Source organism: Sinocyclocheilus rhinocerous, unplaced genomic scaffold, assembly GCF_001515625.1.
Source record: "Sinocyclocheilus rhinocerous isolate Xijiao unplaced genomic scaffold, SAMN03320098_v1.1 scaffold752, whole genome shotgun sequence".
Taxonomy (NCBI): domain Eukaryota; kingdom Metazoa; phylum Chordata; class Actinopteri; order Cypriniformes; family Cyprinidae; genus Sinocyclocheilus; species Sinocyclocheilus rhinocerous.
In genome coordinates this window covers 112124-127472 of record NW_015639777.1, presented here as the reverse complement: position 1 = coordinate 127472, position 15349 = coordinate 112124, and the positions used below count along the sequence as shown (strand labels likewise).

The 15349-nt window shown below is 37.9% G+C and overlaps 1 protein-coding gene across 1 annotated transcript in view; it reads left to right on the top strand.

Moving 5' to 3' along the window:
* Positions 1-15349, top strand: part of LOC107751901 (dynein heavy chain 5, axonemal-like) — a 122326-nt gene that overhangs the window by 82619 nt on the left and 24358 nt on the right. Inside the window, exons 59-65 of the mRNA XM_016567673.1 lie at positions 1346-1549; positions 2683-2862; positions 4206-4343; positions 5465-5600; positions 6883-7199; positions 10440-10595; positions 13142-13324. Coding sequence (XP_016423159.1) covers positions 1346-1549; positions 2683-2862; positions 4206-4343; positions 5465-5600; positions 6883-7199; positions 10440-10595; positions 13142-13324 — 1314 coding nt within the window. The remainder of the gene's footprint in view (positions 1-1345; positions 1550-2682; positions 2863-4205; positions 4344-5464; positions 5601-6882; positions 7200-10439; positions 10596-13141; positions 13325-15349) is intronic.

Below are 15349 nucleotides of genomic sequence, written 5' to 3'. Positions count from 1 at the left end.
ATATATATATGAAAGCAAGTTAAGAAAGCAACTGATCATAGTGATGTGGATGTTTGCACAAGCTCTGCAATTTGACACTCCACTCCTGTCAAATCAAGTCACATTTATTTATGTAGCAATTTATACAATAAGCTTTAAAGTATTAAACATGAACAAACCAGATAAGATTTCCATGTTAAAAGAAGGCAAAGCCACAGAGCACACCTACCTATTAGGTAATTGCCATGGACCAATGGTAGTTTGAAGGCATTTACCAGCTGGGGCACATTTTCTGAAAAGTTCGCTTTAGCAAGCTATTTTGAACTTTGTTTTGTGCCTTTTGGAAAGAAGTCACACCATTATGTTCTTTGATTTCACTTGAAGTATTTCAAGGCATTAAGGGTCATAAACCTCCCTGTTTTGGCACTAGCCATTCACACCTCAGTTTTGAAAAAGGCTCAAAAATGGAAGCAAAAAGCTCAGGAGAGGTTGGGGGTGGGAGGAGGGGAGGATAGAGCATGAGGCCTTCTCTCATCCCACCCTCCAACCTCTCCTGTGAAGAGCAATGTCTCAATCACTTCCAGACCAACAACACACTATACAGATGAATGAATTTGTTTAATATTTAAAACCAAGATTGTTTGGGACATATAGCATACATTGTAAGTAATAGTGCTTACATTTACGCTACCCTTCAAAAGTTTATTATTATTATTATTATTTTTTTTTTTTTGAAATAAATGAATACTTTTAATTTATTATTAAATTAATCAAGAGTGACAGTAAAGAATGTTACAAAATATATTTTATTTCAAATAAACGCTGTTCTTTTGAATGTTCTACTCATCAAATAATCCTGAGAAAATTGTTTTCAACATAATATTAAGAAATGTCAGCATATTGGAATGAATTCCGAAGGATCATAAGACAAAAAAATAAAAATACAGATATTTTGATTGGTGGTATGTTTAAATGAGATACCCCAGATTAGCAATTCAAGCAGGGACAATAATAGCATTGTCTAGCATTCTGTCCATTCTGAATTTTCATCTTTTATCACTGACTTACTGTAATAAGTCAGCATACCCTAGAACACCCTTGCTACTCTACTCCTTTCCACTGGTTCACAGGTTTATACATATTTCTACTTTATTCATATGAGATAAAATAAATCCATCACGGATTGCTCATTAAGCTTATGTGTGCTAAACTTTGTCAACCATGAGCCATAACAGCTGCCACTCAGATGAGTCGGATGACTCAGAGCTGCCTCAAACTAGTTGATATGTCAGAATGTTAACAAGATGTCTAATTTACTGCCATTCAGTTTCTTTCTGTATTTCTCTCCCTGTTTATCTGTAAACAGACCATAAAACCATCAGATATTGCCACGGTGCGAACACTGGGCAGACCGCCCCACCTCATCATGCGAATTATGGACTGTGTGTTATTGCTCTTCCAGAGGAGAGTGAACACAGTGAAAATTGATCCTGAGAAAAACTGCGCCATGCCCTCCTGGCAAGAATCACTCAAACTTATGACTGCTGGCAACTTCCTGGGCAGTCTACAGGTACAAGTCTTTATACTAGATACCATTCTTGGTATTTTCCCCTGAAGTTATATAACTTGGTATATATAGTTAAGGTTTCTTGCACCAAAAACAGTCATATTTTAGTTTGCATAACTATTTCCCATTCTCTGCACAATTAAACAAGGCCGTTATGAATTCTATGTAAATGTCCTCTTAACATGTGAAAAAGTAACAGTGATTTGCTGTGTAGTTTATAATATAGTTTTAACTGCTTCTTTATTCAATGTCAGCCCATTACAAAGCTTAAAACACTGTGACAACAAAGCACTCTGTTTCGTTGAAACCATGTTTTTAGTGTTCAGGAATATTCAAATATACACTCTAAAAAATACTGGGTTGTTTCAGCCCAACTTTGGGTCAAATATGGACTAACCCAACTGTTGGGTTAATTTTTTAATACATTTTTTAAGTCCATATTTGACCCAGAGTTGGGTTAAAACAACCCAGCATTTTTAGAGTGTGTAGTGTTTTGTTTATTACTCCACTGTGATTGAATGGACCAATCTGAACACTGCATTGTTGATATGCATGTTCATGTATTATTTGTTGGGCAATTAAAATATAGCACCACTGTAGTTGTAACCACAAGGAGTTATTTTAGCTGTATTACCAGCAGTACCAGTAGTAGTACCAATATTGATACCAGTACTGCATGATTGAAAACTGGATTTTTTACTTATGATGCTTATTAACAAACAGAAAGAAAGAAAGAAAGAGACTGACTGACGCTTAACAGAAAGAAAGAAAGGGAATCATCTTTGATTTTTGGCTTTACACTTTCCGAAGCCAACAGATGCTGTGACAGTAATTAGGATTTTAGTGGACAGAAAAGCCCTGAGACAAAATTCAGTTAAAATGCTGGCATGAATAAGTTCAGCTCTGACAGCTAATCAATACAGCATTTTACACACACATATATTATACTGGTATATTATCTTGTAGAACATATTTTAAAATCTGTCTGTTTGCTTTTAAGATAAGGTTCCATGCATAATCTGTATCTTCTAACAACAGACAAATATCAAATAAAATTTTCAAGAGCATAATTTCAAATATGTTCCATATAATGTACACCTATATTGTTTTACTCCAGCTTTTGTTTTGTCCTCCAGCAATTCCCCAAAGACACCATCAATGAGGAGGTGGTGGAACTCCTTTCTCCATACTTTGACATGTCAGACTATAACATAGAAACAGCCAAGAGAGTGTGCGGCAATGTTGCAGGGCTTTGCTCCTGGACCAAAGCAATGGCTGCCTTCTTCTCTATCAATAAAGAAGTGCTTCCTTTGAAGGTCAGAACACTTGATTGTTTTTACATGATGCAACCTCACAGGCCCCAATTTAAACTGTCAAAACACTTAAACTGTCAAAACTATTAGTTTATGAATTGCTATTGATATTTGATTATTCTTTACCTTTGGGCATGATTTATTATTTTATCATCTTTTGATATGATAGTTTACTTTCAAACAGTTGCCTGGTGCCTCAAATGCACACTTTTCAAATACCACAAGAAATTCAAATTATAGCTGCTTTTAGTTCATATTTGTTAGCTTCAATACTCCTAATACATATTGACAAGTTAACCTTTAGCAGATACATGCATGCAAAAATTACCTTTATTATTTATTTATTTTTTGTGGGAAAGCAGACAATTCTGTCTACCACCACCCCTGAAATACTTACCTTCTTTGGACTAGTAATATCAAATAAGAAATGATGGCTGTTTAAACATATGAAACATTTCATGGGGCCTTTAAAACTGTAAATGTTTTTCAGTTGTTCAAGGGCATTATTTGAGTTTATCATTGGCAAGGACTAAGTAAACTTAAAGTCAAACTTTACAGATGCACACTTGCACAAACAGTTTTTTTATGCATACTTTGTATTTTTAATTTTTTCTTGATATATATTTTATACAGTGCAAAATCCAAACATTCAATTTTATTTCACAAAATGAATTTAATGTGAAAGTTTCTGACCAAAATTACTTTGTGCAGCTGCGATTTTTTTTTATGTGAACCAGTGTGTGTAACCTTGTCGAAGAACATGAATAGTTGTGTACAGTGTCCAAATTTACCATTCACCAAGCAACAACGTTTGTGAAAAAAAATATGATTATTGCATTATGAATATTGTGATAAAATGTGCAGCCCTGCACTCAAGCAGACCTGGAGCTCTTTAAAAACTGGAAGAAAAAAAACAAACAGACAAACAAAATGTTGTAATATAATTTTATAATTTTTATAATTTCATCAGGAAAATCACAATTAGATTTAGAACTGCATAAATGCAGTTTCTTTGCTCGTAAAAACTTAGCTTTTTTTTTTTTTTACTGCAAAACAGTTAGGTTTCAGACTGCAATTGGTTGCTTTTTGTGCCTTTAGTTAGCTACATTAAGTCAGAACTGTGCTCTAAATATTTATAGGGGTTATTCCGTAGTCTCCTTACTTTGTTAGGGACATGGCCCTACATTGTGTACCTAAATCTACCCATGCAACACATCACAATGATCATTTTTAGTTTTGTCCAGTGGAAACTAATTTCTTGTTTCCTTTTAGAATTCCTTGCTTTAACCTGCTGTTTTCCAGGAGCTGGATCAATTTACAACACTGTCTCTCTTCATCATCCTCAGGCTAATCTGGCAGTTCAGGAGAACAGGCTGGACATAGCTAATGTGGACCTCCAGAAAGCCCAGGCAGAACTAGATGCTAAGCAAGCAGAGCTGGATGTAGTTCAGGCCGAGTATGAGAAGGCCATGATGGAAAAACAGGTAACCACTGTGTTAAAAAGATTAGGGCAGGGGTGTTCAGTCCAGCTTTTGAAGGGTCACTGTCCTGCAGAATTGAGCCCCTAAATAAACACAACTGAACCATCTTCTCAAGGTCTTCAGAATTACTAGAGACATCCAGGCAGGTATGTTGAGGAACGTTGGCTCTAAACTTTGCAGAACATTTGCTCTCCAGGAGCAGGATTGGACACCCCTAGCTAAGGGTCAAAGCTATGTCATCATGATGACACAAATAATCTAAATATAATGATATAATTTAAATAATCTAATAAATAAGGTTATAATAATAACCTTAAATGAAACCCAGAGAATTCACTGAGAACATTTTTATTTTCTTACTTGCCTTAAATTCCAGCAATAGCCCAAAGAAAATTAATCAAGATTTTTCCACTTTTCTAATTATTCTGTGAAAAATGGTGAATCAGCTGTCATTTAGTGCTTGAAGTAAATACTCAATCAATCACTAATTTGCATTTTTGCATAAAATTGAATGTAATGAACAATTTTGTAAACAAATCTAAAACCATCTTGCAGATGAATCAATCAGGCTTGTACTCTGTGTGCCTCTACAAAATTAATACTAATGTTTTAAATGGTTGGAAGCAAACATTAATGTTCCCATTCACAATGTATAACGAGCCTTATTAACATTTCATAAATTTTTGATAATTGTGTGATTAACAGCTTGACTGACTGATATCCTTTGGTGTTGATTTATGTCAGGCCTGATCATTCGTACTTAAGAGAACAGATGTTCACTTTACCAATGACTTAATAAAAATATGAATTGACTTTAAACACTGTAAGAAGTTTTACTAATTTACCTGTTTCCACACATTGAAAGAAGTGGAAATTGAAATGAAGAAAGGCATGTTTTTTTTTCTTTTCTTTTTTTTTACCATGCATAAAATCTCCTTACATTCTGAATGAAACAGGTGCCCTGAGAAACAACACCTGTCTATTAAATAAGGCAACATGAATTTTCTTAGGTCACAATAAATTACACTGAATTGAACTGACATTCTCGCTCTTGGTAAGAGTCAATAAATGTGAACGAGCACAGCTGCACATTTTTCTTACCATCTCTCCCTCTTTTTTCTCAGACTTTACTGGAGGATGCAGAAAGGTGTCGGCGCAAGATGCAAACCGCCTCTAGTCTTATCAGTGGGCTGGCAGGAGAGAAAGAGCGTTGGACACAGCTTAGTAAAGATTTCGCTGCTCAGACCAAGCGACTAGTTGGTGTGTTTTTACATAAAACTTTCGGCCACTTTTTTCTCGTTTAGAGTTTTACTATAACATGATTTGGTTGACTTTTTTGTAGTAATCACCTTTCAGTCCCAGATATGTCTGTTCACCAAAAATAATTTTTTACAGACATGTTGAGAATGAATTTTCATATATTAAAATCATTATTTTGTATATAAACTGCAAATATATTGTATCAGAAGAGCTTATTAGCTGTGTTTATAGTATTAGCAGCAGTGTAGGAAAGCGTCAAGTCAAGTCAAGTCAAGTCACCTTTATTTGTATAGCGCTATACGATACTGGTTGTGTCAAAGCAGCTTTACAGAGTCAAACAGGAAAATAGTTTGTTAATGATGCAAGAAGACAATAACGGAGTCATATTTCAGTTAAAGTCAATACCCAAGCTGAAAGCCTTGGAGGCCGCCATACTCCTGGTCGAGTGCGCCCTGACCCCCATAGGCGACGGGAGGCCAGAGGACTCGTATAAGAAGACAATAACGGAGTCATATTTCAGTTAAAGTCAATACATTGATGATTCAGTGATGTCATCATCCAGTTCAGTTCTCTTCCAATAGTGTCTGTGTAATCAGTCAAGCGTCCCCAACTAAGCAAGCCAAAGGCGACAAAACTCCATCGGTGACAGAAATGGAGAAAACCAGGCTCAGTCGGGGGGCCAGTTCTCCTCTGGCCATCACTATTACTTCTAGAACTTCTTGCAACTTTCTAAATGATTAAAGATACAATTTCCATGATGATAAAATATCTAAGCCATATCTAGGAACCGGAATATAATAGAGACTTGGAGCTGAACTCTTTTAACTTGGGCCAGTAATCAGCCAGCTAGCATTGTCGTAGGAACTACCCAGAACTCCCAAGAACATGCCCTCGTCCTGCACCATCTGTGGTACAGATATGAATGATACCTCAAATTTTTTGACTTCTTGTATAGCGGTGCGTTATTACAATTTCTAGTGTTGGGACAATTTTTGCTTAGAGAGTGATAAAATTAGTAAATAAATCATATTGACTTACACTTATAAAGGGACCCCAACCATATAAAAGGTTCAGAGAATTAAAGGGATGGGGTCTTTTGATTTGGACCAGTAATCAACCACCATAGCAACACCCTAGCAACTACCCAGATCACCCTAGCAATTGATTGCAATGCATTAAAACCATGTAGCAACATTTTAAACCATAAAACCATATAGCAGTAATATAGAGTTTCACTCTATTCTTTCAAGTCTTAATCTAATTTTACATTTCCCATACTCAGGTGATGTGCTGCTGGCTACAGCCTTCCTTTCCTATTCGGGGCCTTTTAACCAAGAGTTCCGCAACCTTCTTATCACTGATTGGCAGAGAGAAATGAAGTCCCGTCGGATTCCTTTTAGGACCAATCTGAATCTCACTGAGATGTTGATTGACGCTCCCACAGTAAGTGAATGGAACCTACAGGGGCTGCCCAATGACGACCTGTCCATCCAGAATGGGATTATTGTTACAAAGGCTGCCAGGTTTCCCCTGCTGATTGACCCCCAGACCCAGGGAAAGATCTGGATCAAGAACAAAGAGTCCAAGAATGAGCTTCAGGTGACCACTTAGAGTAAACATTGATGAGAATTTGCACAATGTGGTTCATTACATACTTTGAAGTGTATATGTTACAGTGTTGAAGAGGGGATTTTCCATCTTATTGTAAGTATCCTGTAACTACAGCCAAGCTAAAGCCATCTGAAAAATAGTTAGCTACTACAAATTACTAATAGTCAAGTCAAGTCACCTTTATTTATGTAGCGCTTTGAACAATACAGATTGTGTCAAAGCAACTGTACAGCATTAATTAGGAAAATACTGTGTCAGTAATGCAAAAGGACAATAGTAAACACTCAATTTTCAGTTAAAGGCAGTTCATCATTGAATTCAGTGATGTCATCATCCAGCTCAGTTCGGTTTAAATAGTATCTTTGCAATCATTTGCAATCAAGTCAACGATATCGCTGGAAATGATATCGTTGACTTGATTGCACAGATACAATTTAAACTGAACTGAGCTGGATGATGACATCACAAATGTCTGTGATTGTTAGTAAGTGTAAGTGATCGCGGGAGAAAAAACCTTGGGAGAAACCAGGCTCAGTCGGGGGGCCAGTTCTCCTCTGGCCAGATGAAACCAGCAGTTCAAATAAAAAAAAATATATATAATAAAACCTACAATCTAAATATATTTGTCACAGTAAACCACTAATAAAACATGAAAACACCATAGTTTATATAAGAGAGTTTAAAACATAGTGGTGAAAAACGTCTCTAGGTTACGTATGTAACCATGGTTCCCCGAGGGAACAAGCTGCATGTCGGACAGATTCAACCACAGATGCCGCTCCGTGGCCACCATTGCTGCCATTGAACGGCCGATAGCTCTGGCCGTTTCTTTGGTGGCCCGGAGGGACAAATCTGTGGCCCGACGCAGTTCAGCTACCACGTCGGTTTCCCCCTCCTCCCTGTCATCCAGGTCCTTGAGCAGGTCAGCCTGGTACGCTTGTAACACCGCCATGGTGTGCAAGCATGCGCCAGCCTGACCTGCTGCCATATAAGCTTTCCCAACCAGAGTAGATGTAAGCTTAACAGGCCTGGTGGGAAGCTTCGGGGCCTTCAGGGACGATGCCGAGGATGGGGAGAGATAGCTCGCGAGCGTCTGCTCCACCATTGGCATCGCCCCATATCCCTTCTCGTTCAGCCCCACGATATTAGAATAATTAGAGACTGTGGGGCTATATATACGGGAAGAATACGGTTTTTCCCACGATCTTGACACCTCGGCATGGAGATCGGGAAAAAACGGAAGGCCCCGTCGTGAAGGCTGTGACCTCGCTTTCAGGAAACGCTCGTCTAGTTTGCTCTTAGGACGAGCGTCCTGTTTCTCGGCTGGCCAATCGATATTTAATTTCGCTACAGCACGAGTCACAACCTCCACGAGCTCCTCATACGCGAGGGACTGCGGTGGCGAGTCCACAGTCTCCTCTGTCTCGACACTCATCCCTTCTACCTCCTCGGAGGAAGATAGATGAAGTGCCTGGCTCTCCCTCCGGGGGGAAGAAACCGCAGCGCGGGCTTCCGAACCCTGAGAGAGAGCCGCGGATCTAGCGGGTGAGGACCGAGAAAAGGCCGAGCCCGTCTCGGATCCCTCCGCTAAATCCACTTGCGATCCCCATGACAACAGTCTGCGCTGTGCCTCAGCAACAGCGGGACCGCTGCCAGCGGGATCGCGAGCCTGGCCGCTCTCATCAAACACGGCCAGGCGAGAGCGGAGCGTGCGCAGCGAGAGCAGCTCGCAGTCATGACAATCAGCCCCCTCGAGAGCTGACCGTGCATGCTCCGCTCCCAAACAAACGACACACAAATCGTTTGTATCCCCTGCCGTCAGATATCGTGGGCAGGGAGGAACACAGCGTTTGTACTGCCGTTCGCTCGCCATAGACTTTTTCATTGTTTTTTTATATATATGAGTGCTTGTGCGGACAGACAACAGTAAATAGACAGACACATACACAGAGCGCTACTGAAGAGCAGAAGCTGGTTTGCGCCCGGCCGGATGCGCTTTTATGCTTTCTGGTGCTGACGTCACCCCGCTCGTGACGTCTCGCTGCTCCATTGGACGGATTTGACACGTGCTTCAGAACGCGGTCACGCAAGGGCGTTCCCAAAGCGATCTCGACGCAGCTCGAGTTCCTGAAGGGGAACAGCGTTTGACTTTTTTTTTTTTTTTTTAAATCATAATAATGTTGTTTTTGTGTATTGCTTCACACACAAGCACACACAAAAATGCTACATAAAATCCACTTTATCGTCCTTGTAATGGGTAGTTGTATATTAAAGGGCACGACAAAGGAGTAGAAACAAAGATAAGTTTCAATAATGAATCCACAGGAGACCATGTAGCACAACTACAATAATACAAACAATACTGGACAAGGAACTGAAGGAAACAGGGGACTTAAATACTATAGGAAAGTAATCAAGGATAAGCAGAACAGGTGTGAACTAATCAAAAACCACGGACACTGTCAATGGAAAAAAGCAGCTTGTTACTGAGGCTCTTTCCACACAAGCACGGGTATTTTTAAAACCGCAGATTTTTCTATGTGGTATGGCTGTTTGTCCACACGCAAACGCAGTATCAGGTCACTGAAACTGAACCTTTTTGAAAACTCCTGCACAGGTGAAGATTTTTAGAAACTCCGGTTGCAGTGTTGCAGTGTTCACCGTCATGTTGATGGTGAAACCGGAGATTTTGGCTTGTGATGTTGGAGTGCGCGTTGTTATCTTCTTTGTTTGATGTCAGATTGTGCGCCGCTATCTCCTTGTATTACATGAGGCGAGTCTGTGATTGGCCAACATGGCTTTACGGTTGGTTTAGCATGCTCTTGACAGCATTGTGTGTTTTTGCATTTTAATGTGGATTTAATTTTTTTATTTTTAAACAAGGAGGACAAACTCAGTTTATAAAAATATTCGTGTACGTGTGGACTAGGCCTGAAAAAAATGACAAAACAATTCACTGTTTTTAAAATACTTTTTAGTATTGCTTATATCAAGGTATGATACAATAGGCCTCTGCATATTTAAAAGTTCAACACATATATTCTTAAGAAGCATGTTAAAATCTAATTGAAAATGCACAGCTTTCACTGATGCATGGTTTCTTTTTAAGAGGTCAGACACTCTTTCAGAGGCATGACCTCATAACAAATCACCTCCTCCTCAGGTCATAGCTTTCCCTAGTAGCAGAACTTGAGGTGGGTCAGTAATGAGGTCTTCCTGTTTTCACAGATCACCTCACTGAATCACAAGTACTTCAGAAACCATCTAGAAGACAGTTTATCTCTAGGACGTCCCCTGCTCATTGAAGATGTTGGGGAAGAATTGGATCCTGCCTTGGACAATGTCCTGGAGAAGAACTTCATCAAGACTGGGTTCACATATAAGGTATTTTTTAGAGTGGTTCAATAAACCAACCAACCAAACAAACAAACAAATAAATAAATGTTTTAAAAATAGTTTTGACATTGTTGTAAATGTACATTATTTTTTAAGCTTTGAATGCACAAATTCCATGTATTTCAGTGAGAACTATGAGTGAGATTAAATCAACATAGCATGAAAACTATAGTTCCATTTCATGGGAACTTCGAACTGCGTCCTCTAGGGGTTGCTATGGGGAACGCCTCGTCGTGACCCGTGTCTGAAGCATACATTGAAAAAACACGAACTCGTTGGCCGGCGACAGCCATGACGTCACTACCGGTGCGACTATAGCAGTGTTGACAAAAGTGAATTCTACTATAATAGCACACATACATCTCTCACTCAGATGTATGATTCATGTTGTGAAGTGCTCATCTGCAATTCTCTTAGAACATTTTCCTGTCAGTTGTTATATAGACATTTAGTAATCATCTTTAAGATGTATATGGTTTATGTAAATCCACTTTGGAGACGTATGTGTGCTTACTGGAGCTCCCCTGTTCGCTATACGTAATAAAACATGTTTTTACAGAAAGAACGTCTCAGGTTACTTATGTAACCATGGTTCCCTGAGTAGGGAACGAGACACTGCGTCCTCTAGGTTTCTTGCCATGCTGCGGACGCAAGCTTCAGACGAAGAAGTGAATGATGTGTGCTCCCGGCGCCTATTTATACTATAGTCGCACCGGTAGTGACGTTATGGCTGTCGCCGGCCAACGAGTTATTGTATTGATACATTTAGTTTAATTAATTATGGAGTTAACATAATGTGCTAGACAATAACAAAATTACACAATTGTAAGAATCGTATACAGAATTGTAAATTGTATTTAAACATGTCACAAAATTGATATAAAATACATGTTAAAAAAAAATGTATGTCTTTCTAATTACTTTAATATTTGATTATAATATTATAATCACATTTATAGTTTTACTTTTAGAATATTTTGTTTGATCTCCAGAGGCTCACAATCAAAATGTTATGAAGGTTATGCACCTCTTTTCACTGATTCAAGAGTTAAATGTTAATTTTTTTTCTTTTTTTTAATTATTTTATTTTATACCTTATTCTTGGAAAGTGGCAAAAACATAATGATTACATACAGGTATGTTCTCCTGTAATTAACTATCAAAATCTATCATATATAAATCAACAATATAGTGTAAGCGTGGAAGAAAATAGGGACAGTATCATTAAAGGGAACATCATTGTCCTCAGCAGTTCTAGTCATTTAAAAAAAAAAATTGCCTTTCATTATTTTTTTACTAGGAAATGAACAAGTAACACTTTATTTTGATAGTCCACTTTAGACATTCTATTAACAGCAAGTAACTTTGCAACTACATGTCAACTAGCAGTTAGTAGAGTATTAGTAGACTGTCTGCTTAATATCTTCTAACACTTTCTTTGTCAACATTCTACTAACCCTAAACCTACCCTAACAATCTACTCTGAGAGTTAGTAGACATGTAGTTGCAAATTAATGAGAATTAGTTGACATGTAGTTACAAAGTTACTTATAGTTAGTAGAATGTCTAAAGTGGACTATCGAAATAAAGTGTAACCAAATTGCTTTGCGGAATTAGAAAATACTGTGCATTTGTATAGAACCTCTGCTCTTTCTTATTATTTCCAAAGTTAAATTATAGAACAGATGAGCTGTGATTGTATTCAACACTCTCTCCGTCATTATTCTTTCTTGGAAAGATATTCATAGTGTACAAAATCATAGACAAGTAGGTCATAGCAAGTGCTCTGAAAGAACAGTTTTATTTATTTTTTTTATTTTTATTTTTTTTTTTACATATGCTTAGAATTAAGAACCTGAAAAAGGACAGAAAAATCTGTTCCTGGTCAGAGTGATGACACCAGCTGCTCTGGCTGTTTACCGCTATTGTGGGACACGACTGGGAGTGACAACCATGGCCTTTCGGGCATCTTTCCTTGATCTCATTATCAAATATCCAGTTGCTCTAAAAATGTGATGCTGTTTCACCATCACACACAGCAGCTGCTTCACACGTTCAAAAAAGAAGTGGAAATAGCAAGCAGCGGAAAGAGCTCTGACAGGATTATCTAGTCAACTCTATTAATACAAAGGTGTGAACACCTGATCACACATTTTTTATAACAGAGACTGAATGGGAGATATTGGCATCATTTTATCATTGTCAAATCACTGCATAATAATCACATCACAGCCCTGTTCATTCTAATTCTGCTAATTGGCATGGAAATAAAATGAGTTACTCCCTGTTGAGATAATCGGCATATCATTAAACAACTTCACCAACACCTTTTATGTTTGGAAGGTCATTAACACACGCTCTATTTAGTAACTTCTCTCTAAGGATCTTTTAATGTTCAAAACTTAGTTGTTCTTATGAAGCATCTTGAGATATGGAACATTCTTCAGTCTTTACTCTTCAGATATGTTTTCATGTTGATGTTAGAGCAGCTCTTCATCTGGAGTTTTAAATCTCTGACTCATTCTTGCCATCAGGTGAAAGTAGGTGATAAAGAAGTGGATGTAATGAAGGGTTTCCGTCTCTATGTGACCACAAAGCTGCCCAACCCAGCATACACTCCTGAGATCAGCGCAAGGACATCCATTATCGACTTCACTGTTACAATGAGGGGCCTGGAAGATCAGCTATTGGGAAGAGTTATTCTCACTGAGAAACAGGTATAGGCCCTTTGAATGTGAACTCGTGTAAATGGGTGTAGGAGTGATCTGAAATGTGTGTTGGGGGCCTATTTTAAACTAAGCTTGGCTTATGAGAAGTAATTAGGTGATTTGACCATTAGTCCTTGCTGAAAGGCAGGTAAGTGGCAGCTAGCTAAAGTAGATTATCACTTACTGCTTGGGAATCATTCTGTCTACTGCCGAAATTACCAGGTTTTTTTTTTTCTTCAAATTTGTAAGTCTCTTAGATTAATTGTACTGTAATTTTAGATAATGCTTCATATGCTTTAAAATGTAAGCCATGCTTTAGAAAAGGCTTTATACAATGCTTTTTCCAGTTATACCCTGGTGTTCCTCATGAAGGTCCCAATGGTACCACATGGAGAAAAAAAAATTTCCCAGAGACATGTTTCTATGGCACAGCAAGCAAGAGTGAGAGAGTGCTTTGGTCATTTTTTGGGGTCAGTGGACAAAGAGTGTGAATTTCAAATCTCTGTACACTGAAAGACTACTAACATTCAGCATAGTCATAGAGACTCAAAGCATTTATCTAACAAATCTCTGTTGTTTCATCCTCAGCACTGCAAAAATAATTCCCTGCAAAATATTGACTCAATCTTTTGTAGTTTTTGAGTAAAATTGTCTAACAAAAAACTTTAATCCAATTCATTTATTTTAGAAGTAAATATTCATACAGTAATCTCATGTTAGGCAGTATGTACTATCTGTAAATCTCAACTGCTTGATTGTTTAATTGAAAAATGTAAACTGTATTATAGCCCAGCGATATATTAATAGCTGGACATATAGTACATCCTATTTTACCTGTATACAGACAGTATATTCAAGTAAAGCAGTATGTTCTGTATAGCAAATCTCAGCTATGTGATTGTTTATATCATCACAAAAAAAAAAATGGAACCTGTATTATCACACAGCTCTCCATATAAATTTTTATTCGCATCCCTATCTGCATTTATACACTATATTTGCTTAGGGCGATATACTGTATACTATATAGCAAATCTCAACTGCTACATTGCTTATATCATTTCATTTATTAATCTTAGTTCATTTTAATTTCTATATTTACTTATACATAATTAAAACACATTATTTTCCACATACTGTACATTATTGTTTCTCCTCTATGCCCCGGCTTTCTGAAACGCATCGATTTTTACAAAGTTCATCGGTCTGAAAAGCGAGGTGTGCTCTGATTGGCCAGCTATCCAGTGCGTTGTGATTGGCCGAATACCTCAAGCGTGTGACGGAAATGTTACGCCCCTTACCATACTGTGATGCCGTGTCCCGGAGCGACGAGACAAAACCAATAAAACCCATTATAAACGAGGCATTTGTTGCATCCAGTGGGGATATAATTACTGATTATAATAACTTATACTGTCTTTTTACGCGTTGCGTATCACGCTGCGAAAACATAAAACCATGTCTGCAATTGTGATCGGAGAAATGACAAACAACAAGTGCTACTCTACATCTTAGTTAATTTTAATTTCTATATTTACTTATACATAATTAAAATCAATGTGTATTGTGAAAATCACTATACAAACAAATTGGACATAGTATTGTTTGTTTGTTTGTTTGTTATGGCTGAACCTAACAAATTTTAGTGAGGTTTATTCTCAAAATGAAAGAAAGATATAAACAATTCAAAGAAATCTTGTCATCAAAAATATTGCCAGTGTTGTAAGCGTTTTTTGTGCACGAAGATTTGTGCATAGCACCTTAAATTGGAGCCCACAGCTATGTCAAACCTAAGAAGGAACTGCACCAAAGCTACGGGTGTCTTGCAGTAGTGCACATTGTTATGGAGAATCGCTGTCGTCTCAGCTCATTTCAGCCTGGCAGAGTCAGATGGGCTTTGATAGTGCCTGCAGATTCCCAGGTGGAGAAAATTAAAGTGGCATTCAGAACATATTCAATGCTGGACATTGATTTGTCAATTAGGAATAAGGGCCTGAAACCCACGTCACCTCGTTACACCCAGCCTAATAAGAG